The sequence below is a fragment of the Macaca fascicularis genome, chromosome 13 (genome assembly GCF_037993035.2).
Source record: "Macaca fascicularis isolate 582-1 chromosome 13, T2T-MFA8v1.1".
Classification (NCBI taxonomy): domain Eukaryota; kingdom Metazoa; phylum Chordata; class Mammalia; order Primates; family Cercopithecidae; genus Macaca; species Macaca fascicularis.
Genome location: NC_088387.1, coordinates 85,613,227 through 85,625,537, shown reverse-complemented (window position 1 = coordinate 85,625,537; position 12,311 = coordinate 85,613,227). Strand labels below are relative to the sequence as shown.

Below are 12,311 nucleotides of genomic sequence, written 5' to 3'. Positions count from 1 at the left end.
TCTCATAATAGGCATATAAACATAATAGGCAACTCGTAAAAGAATACAAAAATGGTCAATAGATCAAACCCATTGTTTGCCTATGCAATCGGTGTATATTAAAAAGCACATAATATCCACCGTTGGTGGGAGGTGTGGGAAAATGGCCATTCTTATGCTCTTACTGGACCACATTTCTACAGAATAATTTGAAAAGCTGGTCATTTAAAGCCGTTTAAAACTGTATATTCTTTGACTTGGAAATTCTATCGGTTTCAGTGAGTGGATAAACTAGTTTTGCTAACCAAAGGAAAATAATTCAGTTTTAGGAAAATGGTAACTTTGGTTTAACAGTATAAATTTCAGACTCCTACAAGATATCCAAAGGGAATTGTCTAGGAGGCAGTTGGACATATATAATAATTAGCATTTACTCATGGTGTTTGCTATGTTTGCTAATCTTACATAATTTCATTTAATCTCTCCAAAATTCAAAGCCGTCTGTATAACATTGGCAGGACCAAGATTCAAACACAGCTCTTAACCCAAAGTTCTTAGTCAATATTCGATTCATGGTCCATGGGTTTGACACCTGGCAGAAAGGTCCAAGATCGAAATATACATTTGCAAGTTTATCTTTCGTTCACTCATTCATTCAGCAGAAATTTATTAGGTACCTAAGGTTGGATCTAAGAATACCAAGAAAGTAAAGTTAACTTTCTTATCCTTAGGGACACAAAACAGAGATAGGCATGAAAACAAAAAACTGCAGTATGATACAACAGTGGTAACAGAAATACTGAAGAGGAATAATACTAACCCCCTTTAAAAGAGAGAGTAGTCAACTCTGCATCAGAGACAGAGTCATCAAGGAAGGTTCTAAGAAAGGAAGACAATGCTTGGCCATGATTTTGAAGGATGAGTGGAAAAAAAAAAATCCCCCAAGTGGACAGAAGAAGGAAGTAAGGAATGTGATTCCAGAAGAAGAACACTTGAGTATAAAGAAGCGTCACCCAAAACAGCACGGTCAGTACAAAGAAATACATGTAAATCACCACACTGATAAATGGACAGTGCCCTTTAACCGCTCTCTAACCCCCATCCTCTGCTCCTCCAGATGCTGCAAAAAAGGACAGAGGAACTATAAAGCCTGCCATTCTCTTGAATTGCATTTCCCAAAGAGGTCCACTCCTCTAACCTCCCCTCCCAACTGAGAATTGGAAAGGGACTAGGCAGCCTCCCTTGTCAATGAGAAGCAGTGGTGTAGCGACACTCTCCAAAACAGCTTCCCAACAGCATCCCTATCTACCGCCTCACCCAGCCTTTGGTTTTCTTCATGGTCTTTATTTACCACTAAAATTCCATCATCTATTCATTCTTTTCCTTGTTTATTGCCTTTCTCCGTCATTAGACTATTCATTAGACTATAAGCTCCAGGAAGGCCTGGGATGGGCCTTGTCTATTCTATTCTATTCACCACTGTAGTTTTCTTTGTTTTTTGCTTTTTGTTTGAGACAGGGTCTTTTGAGACAGGGTCAGGCTGTAAGTGGAATGGTGTGACGATGACCCACTGCAGCCTCAACCTCCTGGGCTCAAGCAATCCTCTCGCCTCAGACCCCCAAGAAGTTGGGACTACAGGTGCTTGCCACCACACCTGGCTAATTTTATAATTTTTATTTTGTAAAGACAAGGTCTCACTATATTGCCCAGTCTGGTCTCAAACTCCTGGGTTCAAGGGATCCTCCCACCTCAGCCTCTCAAAGTGCAAGAATTATCATCATGAGTCATCCTGCCCACTGTATCCTGAAGAACACTTGCCGCAGGAAGACACTCCACAAATCCTTGCTGAATGAATGAGTGCTGTTTTACCTCACCCAACATACAGCATTATGATTATTTTAAACCTAAAACTCCAATCAAAATAATATTTCACTTTTATCAGGTAATACTTTCTGGAACATTTCACATATTTTCACGGTCTAATGAAATTTTCTAATGCTCTAAATAGCATCCCTATGCCCTCTATTTTCTTTTTCACCACAACAAATATTTAAAACAAAATCTGTCTCCAAAATTAACAATTAAGAAGTTTAACTCTGCTCTATACACACAGCAATATTTCATGAGAGTATCTTTGGACCAAAGAGAACAAGGTAACAATTTTAGATAAAGTGGTATGCCAACTACAAACTGATGTACCGCTTCAGTGAAACATACATCAAGAAAAACAGAAGGAAGTTATTCTATACTTAACAAAAAACTCCAAGTCCTGCTAATAAAACAAAAATATCTCAGGTAGGAAAAAAAAAATGACTGATGTTATTTAAAAAACAGATAACACATGACAATGCTAAGGAGGTCACCATTTTTTAGGAATTAGTATCACTGATAATAGTAAATTCATAGAGACCAGGTCTTGCAAAGACTGTATGTGATATAAAATGCTTGGTAAAATGTTTGGCAAGCTCCTGGAATGTGTTTATCCAACTGGCCATTTCACTTTGGGTTTATTCTGAGCAACTTTCAGGCTACTTGTGTCACAGATAGGATGGTCTTTCCCTGGTATTTTAGGCTTTTTTTTTTTATTTTGAGACAGAGTCTTGTTCTGTTGCCCAGGCTGGAGTGCAGTGGAGCAATCTCGGCTCACTGCAACCTCTGCCTCCTGGGTTCAAGCGATTCTCATGCCTTAGCCTCCTGAGTAGCTGGGATTACAGGCATGCACTATCACACCCAGCTAATTTTTGTATTTTTTAGTAGAGACGGAGTTTCGCCAGGTTGATCCACCCACCTCGGCCTTCCAAAGTGCCGGGATTACAAGGCGTAAGCCACCGCGCCCAGCCACATTTTAGGCTTTAAAAGGATACAGGAAACTAGTACTGCAAGCTTAGCCGTGCCATTATTGAACTGATTAAAATTTTTGACACAAATTGTAAATCAGGCAAAATGCAACTTCAAAGGTTCAAATATTATGAAAAATATTTACTGTTACTATGAATCTATTTCAAGACCAATGAAGGCTGAAGTAAGACCTAACTGTTGCCTTGCCAAATCCTTTCTCAATATAAATGCCATGTAAAATTACACAATGGATTTACTCTAACCCTTTTTACATGGGAGTTACAAAAAGAAGCCTTTAAACCCCTCTAGGGATAAATTTACTTTTCTCAGCCAAGTGTTAACAGCAATAAATGGAGGATTTACATGTAATCCCTAAAAGCAAATAGGCAGAAATTACCAACCATGCTATGACTTTTTAACTAAGCATTTTATTTAATCCTACTTATATAACAGGACAATTTAAAGGGTGCCAGTTCTAAAAATATGAGATGCAAATGCAAAATAGTGTCCCTAATATTTTAAAGCAAATTTTCTAGGATTGTATATTCAAACAAATGTGGGCTGGTTTTGGGTTTTTTTCAGAGTACTCACTAGGAATGACTAAATAAACACCTATTCAATCAACACTGCCATTTCTTAAAAATAAGATATCTGAAAACTTTTTTCAAAGTCAATGTATAAGTGATATCCTTTCGAAATAGATACAAATGAACATTAAACTAAAAAAAATGGATTTATTCAAAGGCTAATAACAGTATAATAAATGAGCTACATGGTAAGAGTCTCTTTGTGTTAACTGCTCATTGGTGGCCCACCATCCTAGAACTGTATTTCCAGGATTCCATCAGCATCTGGTTAATGAGATCTATTTCCCTGGTAAGTATTCTTTAGATAAATCAGACTTTATCAAAAACAGAATTCATATTATTGCAAACCATAATAGCTAGTTTGTGATTTGTAAGACCATGTTATTGATATCACAAATCTAAAAGAGATGTTCCATTGAGAAAAAGAGATCCCTTTACCCAACCATTATACTCTAAAAATAAAACCAACATTTCTTCACACACAAACAAAATCAAGGTAGAAATATACAAGACTTCGACACAAAAAAATCTTATCAAAAGGGTCAGCGTTTTATGTTCTAAACTTGTTTTCACCGGTAACAGTCTAGTCTGCCAAATAGTAGGCCAAATGGCTGAAGTCACTTACCTTCTTGTATTCCAACCTCGCTGAAAAATCAGGAGAAACCTGTTTACAAACAATCTGTGCCTTGAGCAGAGTTCTGCTACCTCTAAATAAACCCCTTTTAATTTCTGATCACACGACTCATAAGAGTTCAGCAAAAATAAGAAAAAAAAATTACTAGCCAAATACACATAACCACTCTTCACATTCTGATGTAGTAAAAATGGTCACTTGCTAAAGCTTCTTTTCAAGACATTCTCCTTTTTTGCCCCCTCTTCCTTCCACTTACTTCCCTGCTAAAGATTTCAGTATTATTCAGATAACCAGTACACTTTAGTCAAGAAAACGGCTTTCTGAAGAAACTGAGCACAGTGGTACTCTGGAATAAAATCCCCCTGGGCTCTGAGTAGAAGTGCAACACTCCTGCCCATGTACAACCTGTCGCACCTGCCACCAGCCCGGAAGGCCGGGACTACCACGGAACCTGTTTCCAGCGTTCGACGCCTCCTGCAAAACACCACTTACTGTGCCAGGCATATGACTTCTCTCATTCTTCCCATTCTGAGAGCTGCCATTTTTTAGCTTCTTTTTCTTTTTTGCTGTTTCTTTGTGCTCTTTCTGTTTGTTTTGCACTTCAATAAGAACAGAAATAAAGCTGTTTTTCACTTCCTTTTCAAACTCCAGTTCATCTCGTAAAGCCAACTGCTGCACCAGCTCCTCAGAGTACTCCTTAATGGCAGTCTCAATTTCTTCTAGGATTTCATTTAACTCAGACACTGAGAGCCTTTTCACTCCTAGGACCAAAAACAAAATACAGCAGATATTAAGGCAAAAGCGTTTCAAGGAAGCAAAACAGAGCAGTCACTAGGAGTAACTAAATAAACACCTATGTAATCAATGCCAAAGAGCAAAAATTATATTCCAAGCAATTAAACTGACTGTGTGTGATCTTCTCAGAATTCTAAAATTTCTGGAGGGCAGGTCTGAGTAGTGGTAAGTGGGCAGGTGAGTCACTTCTCAGCCTGCTGGGAAGAAAGTCTAACGAAAGTTTTTACTTGTGCAAATAAATCATTCCATGAATAATACTTCAGTCAAGACTGTGAAGGCTTGTACATGGAAAAGAACAAACACAAAAGCAGAGGGAAAGTACAGAATCCACCTGCTGACAAGAAACTGCAAGCCGTTCAGCAGGGTTCTGGGATATCTCTGAACAGGAAAGGAGTTGATCTGAAAGAATTAAATTAAATACATACTTAATGACATACACCCCAATCTGTGAATTTTGTTGAAAATTGGTGATATGGTTTGTATCTGTGTCCCCACTCAAATCTCATATTGAAATGTAATCCCCAGTGTTGGAGGTGGGGCTTGCTGGGAGGTCATTGGATCATGAGAGCAATTTCTAACAGTTTAGTACCATTCCCCTGGTGCTGTTCTCATAACAGAATTCTCATGCGACCTGGTTGTTTAAAAGCGTGTGGCACCTCCACCAGGCCCCTTTCCTCCTGCTCCAGCCATGTGAAGATGCCTGCTCCGGCTTTGCCTCCTATCATGAGTAAAAGCTCCCTGAGGCCTCCCCAGAAGCAGATGCTGCCAGGCTTCCTGTACAGCCTGTGGAACCATTAGCCAATTAAACCTCTTTTCCTATAAATTACCCAGTTTTAGGCATTTCTTTGTAGCAGTGCGAGAATGGACTAAAACAACTGGGAAGACAAAGGGGAACAATATTCCCCGAAACCCCATTTCAGTCTTTTCTCAGCACTTCTCCCCATGTGAGAGAGAGGACACTGTTAAAGTCCCAACCCACAGGGCCTCAGAATGTGGAGAGGGGGTCTTTGAAGAGGTAAATTAAGGTTAAATGAGGGCATTAGGATGGGCCCTAACCCAGTATGACCGGTATTCTTATAAAATAGGGTGACCAGAACACAGAAGAAAGACCATGTGAAGACATAGGGAGAAGGCAGCCATCTGCATGTCATGGAGAGAGGCCTCTGAAAAAAACCAAACCTGCCAACACCTTGATCTCAGACTTCTGGCCTCCAGAACTGTAAGAATATAAATTCCTGTGGTTTAAGCCACCCACCCTGTGGTACTTTGTTCTGGCAGCCCTAGCGAACCAATACAGATTTCAGTATCTGTATCAAGTATCAGGACTGTATTTGGGAGTCAGGACCTTAATGCCATTTAGCCCGTATCTACAGAAGCATGGTCAAATCAGACCATCTGAAAGACTTTGGTCTGTCTGACCATCTGTATGTTGAAGCCATACAACCAACATTCTTTAGGTAACTAAGCTTCAGACTGGGCATGCCATAAAGATAAAACTAGGTGACAACACGGGTTAAGCAGATACAGACTCTGTCACTGCCTACTCAAGGAGGAGACCGGTCATATGGCAATGATTAGATACACACCTTCCTTCCAACCGGTCTCAGGCTCTTCACAGGCTGGTTATAGTTATTCAGAAATTTTTCATGAAAATCAACTGCAGAGTTTCTAGAATTAATTATTCTCATATACGTCAAACAGATCCATGGTTCCCAAAATTCTTCACAGTAACACATAAGACTATTTGTATAGACAGGAATTGCATTTGACAAAGAATTACTGAATATCTATTCTACACTTCAAATATGATGGGGTTTGGTATAGACTCAATTGTGTCCTCTCCAGATTCATGTGTTGATGTCCTAACCCCTACTACCTCAGAATGTTACAGTATTTGGAGATATGGTCTTTAATGACATTAAAATAAGGTCATTAGGATAGACTCTATACAGTATGATTGCTGTCCTTATAAAAGGAAATTTGGGGCCGGGCATGGTGGCTCATGCCTGTAATGGCAGCACTTTGGAAGGCTGAGGCAGGTGGATCATGAGGTCAGGAGTTCGAGACCAGCCTGGCCAACATGGCAAAACTCCATCTCTACTAAAAATATAAAAATTAGCCGGGCGTGGTGGTAGGCACCTGTAATCCTAGCTACTAGAGAGGCTGACACAGGAGAATTGCTTGAACCCAGGAAGCAGAGGTTACAGTGAGCCAAGATCACGCCACTTCATTCCAGCTTGGGCCAAAAAGTGAAACCGCATCTCAACAACAACAACAAAAAAGCAAATCTGGACACAGACACAAACAGAAGGAGGATTAAATCAAAGCTTTCTGGAGATGATCATACTATACATTTGATATAGACAAAAAGCACAGAAATCATTGATTTAAGCAGGCTCCCTTACTCTCTTCATAACTGCTGGTACTAGACCTCTTAAGAGTTTGAATTTCCTGGGAAAGCATTGAAAGCCGATCTGACTGTGTAGGGGTTTCATCATCTTCTGGGTCCGGTGATTCCTGCATCATTTCTTCAATTTCTTCAATAACCTTCGAAAACATACATACCACTGTTAATCAAATAAACAAAAGGAAAATGATCTAGCTGGAACACGGTGCTCACCTAAGGCACCCAGAGCAGAAATGCACTGAATTCTCCATTAACCAATGATGTTCAGGTATGGATGCTCTGAACAATCAAAATTTTGATTGTAGGAGTGAACATGGTTTATCAAGAAAAAATTACAATATACTAAACACAAACCTAAATAGAGTTGGATTTACTATGTCCATCATGGTTCAGAAGGCCCTAACATGTCTTGCAAAGTCTAGGAAATCGTGCTACAAACACATAATAATTTACTTCAGACACGCCAGAACCAGATCATAATCGTTAGAAGAAAGCAAATAACAGAAAATTTACCGTAGACATACAAGTGCTCAATTTAAACGTATCTCATCAAAAATTCTGACATAAAATTTAGAAAATACAATAGTACAAAATAAGTATATATAAATGGGAAATGACCTCCACCACAGCAAAATATTCTTTCAACAGCAGAAAAATAATTTTATATATTAATTCAATGAAAAATAAAGGGATTTTTTGAATTACTTAAAAAGTAGAAGTCCAAAGAGAAAAATGCTGTGAAAAGCAGAAAAACTTCAGAAACACAATCTGCCTTGAAACAATGATCTACTGTCTAGTACAGTGCTGCTCAAATCTTATGACAGTATCTTGCCCTGTTCCAGATTCTAAAAGTTGAGAAGGATATAGAACTCAGCGAAAATGTAAAGGAAAGCCAGGAAAATTACTCAACAGTTAGAAAAAAGGAGATAAAGTTACAAAAAAAAAAAAAATTAAATACAATTAAATGAAAGAGTAAGACATCATGAGCATATTTACCATGCTTCATGAATTAAAAGTTTAACAGGTAACATTTCCACCAAGGAAAAATAAAGGCAAATCTGAAGGAGATGGGATTATGTTAATTAAATAAGAGTCTCCAAAACAGGCAATATAATATGGCACAATGAGCCACTCAAGGATCCTACAGAATCTGTTATTCTAGCTCTGAAAAACAGGGAGAGTTTATGGTATTAGGCAGGTCAGTGAGGGGACGATGAATTCTCAAGGTCGTGTCTATCCCTAGATTACCCTCTACCTCAAAACAACCCTCCAACCTACTATTACCTTGCTTTTTTAAGCACCACATTCTTTCCAGGCCTAGAACAATTCAACCACAAATGTGACTACGGAGGATCCAAATAACACAATTTTAATGTAAATTTTTAATGTACTCCTCCCAAGCTTGCCATAATGTATCTCCTTACTGACCTTGTCTTTCCAGCCTAAAAATAGAGTGTGGTAGAATTCACAGTCCAAGTAGCCATGGAACATTTTATTTCAGGAAGAAGTTCTGGCATCACATTTCAACAATACAACAGAGGTGGGAAGAGTATTCAGAAAATGAGAAAGCTGATTCGACTGGTTTTAAGTGAATACGGGGTTGACCTTACTAGCACATTCCACGGGAATAATGCTCACTTCTTTCTGGGGCACACAGTATGTTACTTTAATACATGCGAATGCTTTTTACCCAGGGTTTCGAAGATACTAAACAATTTCTACACAGATACTTGACAGTTTGTCCATGTTTGGGTAAATCTAAAGGAACAAGGAAATTCACAATATTTTTCTGGTTTGGGGTTAAGCAATAACCTTTCCTTGGTACCTTGCTATACTCTTCAACAAGGCCTATGTTGGAAATCTTCCCAACTCACATAATCCCTTCTGCTTCAGGTCACAAATACTTATTTTTCTCTGTGGAAGAGTTAACTACTAAGCCTGTATAACCAGAAAAAAAATAGGAAAGATAAGTAAACCAACAGCCATCATTTACTGTCATAAGAAGAAGCCATTTTTCAGCTCTAGAGTCTCCTTTCCTTGCGTTGCTGAGTATCTCCTCTATACCTGGTCTGCCGTGAAGAGGGGCTCATCACTAACACAGGAGACGATGATTGAGTGCATATCCAGCTGTTCTCTCAGCTCTTCATCATCTGACGTATCAAAGAGCAAACTGTCACTTACCTAAAAACAAAAATACCCACCATTAAAAGCAGGACATCCTGATCAAAACAAAGTTAACAGCTCTGAGTAAAAGAGGCTGCAGAGAAAAGCAACTACTGAGAGCTTTCCCTCGAGAGGGAGAAATTATTACAATCACTCTGTACCAGGCAATGAGTACATATTCATCTTGAACAGAAATGAGAAGAATGTAGAATAAATATGAAATCGCTAAGACGCTGCATAAGGCTGCTATAAAAGCTGACAGATATGCAGAAAAAATACGGTATTCGTTAGCAAGTCATAGGGAATTCACAGTGAATAGAAGGGAGAATATGGGTACGTTTAGCAATAAACAGTAAGACTGGTAGACATTAACATTCTAAAGAAAACATAAAAGTTAGTTACTTCAAACTAACTTCTAATATTTGAGTAAAAGATGATCAGCTCCCTGAAAGGAAGGATCTGTCCATGAGCGTCACACTTAGCCCTTCCAATTGCACATTTCTTCTTAACAAAAACTAATAACCCTAGGCTCCAAGAACATCTTTAAACCTAACTGAGCTGGTGATTCACCACTCACCTCCTCACCATCTTCCACCCTGCTCTGTGCTCCAGGAGGTAAGGAGGACATCAAAGGATGCCCTTGCTATCTGGCTTCCAGGTGGGTTCAACCCTACTGGCAGACACTGGGAGACAGGAGGGTGGGATGGTGAGGGCTGGGCATGTATTCTGCTGTCTTCCTCCCTGTCAGACTGTCATTTGTTGACTATGGCTCTTCACCAAAGCCATAGCTCTCATTAGCAGACTTCTCCAACACAGCCCATCTCAACAGTTTCTGGTAATCTCTCCCCCTCCTTACCTCTTCACGTCCAGGACAGCTAAAGTACCAGTTTCTGTTGCCAGCCTGGGGGACTGCACCACATCTAGTTAGTTTCCCTTAACTCTGCCCACACCAATATAAACAGCCCCCTTAATAATGACTTAGAGTTTAGTACCAGTACTGATTGTAAAAACTTGGCCTGAAAACACTCAGTAGATTAAAATGAACAAGTGAACATCTGTCTATCATCTACCTATCTGTTACAACATGACCATTCAGGTGCTGAATGGAACTGAACTTAGAACTCTATTCCTCAGGAAGGATTAGCACACACTGAGTTTCCAAAGAATAAATGGGCAACAAGGATTACATTAGAAGCCACCATGTCATTCTATTACATAGTGTATAACTAAAATGATAAACTTTTACCTGGCAAAATTATTTACCCATGCAAAGGATATATATCTAAAGCCGAGGACACAATGGAGTGGATGTAGGTCCCTAGTGCTTCCCTAGTTCTTCATAACATGAGCATCTGGAGTCTGCAGGTGAACACAGCCTACAGAGTAAGAAACCTACAGGTGAGAAGGGCCAAGGGAAGAAGCACTGGCATGTCGACTTTCCAACATTAGACTGGGAGAAGAGCCCCATCAACACTGCAGGGTTCACCTACAATCCTACAGTGCAACTCCAGGCTCCTGCACAGTAACGACATCCCTTCTCATTTTATTTCTTATTGCAGCATCAGCCTAGCAAAAGCCTGGCCATGGCCTTCAACACACAGCATCATGAACTCAGAACACTATGTGGAAAAAAGAAGAATCTAAAATCTTCCAGGGAAGAAGAAAAAAAAAAAAAGTACATCACATTAAAAGGATCAGGAATGAAAATGTCATGTGACTTCTCAATAGCAACAATAGATGCTAGAAAATAATCAATGTAACTTCCATATTTGGAGAAATTGCATCCTAGAATCCTATATCCAGCTAAAACAAGTAGGCAGGGGCTTAGGATAAAGACATTTTCAGACATACAAGTTCTGAAAAAACTTACCTCTCATGTGCCCTTTCTCAAAAAGCTACCAGAAGGAAAATGAAAAAGAAAAAAGACATGTGGTCTAATAACAAGTGACAAAGAGAATTCTCATCATGATAGTAAAGTGAAAATCCCAGAATGACGACTGTAAAGCTAAACTAGAGAGTAACACTCAGATTAGAATTGTTACTGCAGAGAGCATGGAGAAGAGGGAGACGTGGGTGGGGAGGGAGAGCAGAAGGACTAGATAGATTACCTGGTGCAGTCCATTTACCAAAATGAGTTCTATGGCTCTACTGAGGCTGCATTGGTCCCCTAATTATACACTAAATAAACCACAAAAAGGCAGTTAGTATCCTAAGAAAAAACCTAAGTAGAAAAAGAGAAAATTTAAATGTATCAAAATGGGTCAACTGCACATTAAAAAAGTAAATATAAATGATGAAGATTAATTCAACCCCAGATGTTGATGTAATTACATTGGGAAGATGGGGAAAGGGAAGTTTTTGGGAGGGTATGGTGTCAGGGGTTGGCAAAGGACAGTAAGAAAGCTACACCTTCACTCTCTGGGTAGAAAATAAAGAAATAAAGTCTAAAATTGAGAAAATAATACCAAGTAAAATGGCATGAGCATGTTATCTGCTAGAAGAAATAGGTGATATTTAAAGCGGTCACCTCTGGTAAGGAGAAATCAAGGACGAGGTAAGTGGAGCAGAGACTGCCTTTTCATTTAAGTCCTACAGTTCTAATTTACTCTTTAAACTATGACAGCTGTTCCTTTAACAATTTAGTGTTTAAAAGAAGGAGCAAGATCAAGAGACTAGGCTCTTGATGAGAGGGGATGTATGATTTCAATGTCGTAGAAGATGAAAACGTGGTACACTGTTATCACAAAGGCGTGTCGATATCATGGAGTAGACCTACCGATTAGCTTCATCGATCCTTACACTGCAAACACTTCACACCCCCTTCCCAATCACTCTTCCTATGTTTCAGCTTGAGGACCATGATTTTGTTTTCTTTTTCCCCTTCTGGCTTATAAATACTAAAAGTTTT

General features: G+C 39.2%; 1 protein-coding gene across 8 annotated transcripts in view; it reads right to left on the bottom strand.

Moving 5' to 3' along the window:
* The window catches only part of FEZ2 (fasciculation and elongation protein zeta 2), a 116,968-nt gene that overhangs the window by 21,808 nt on the left and 82,849 nt on the right, over positions 1–12,311 (bottom strand). For all 8 annotated transcript variants that reach the window (XM_074011973.1, XM_074011972.1, XM_045369510.2 and 5 more), the window contains exons 3-5: positions 9,305–9,421; positions 7,239–7,380; positions 4,531–4,799 (exon numbers count right to left, since the gene is read on the bottom strand). In XM_074011973.1, coding sequence (XP_073868074.1) covers positions 4,531–4,799; positions 7,239–7,380; positions 9,305–9,421 — 528 coding nt within the window. The remainder of the gene's footprint in view (positions 1–4,530; positions 4,800–7,238; positions 7,381–9,304; positions 9,422–12,311) is intronic.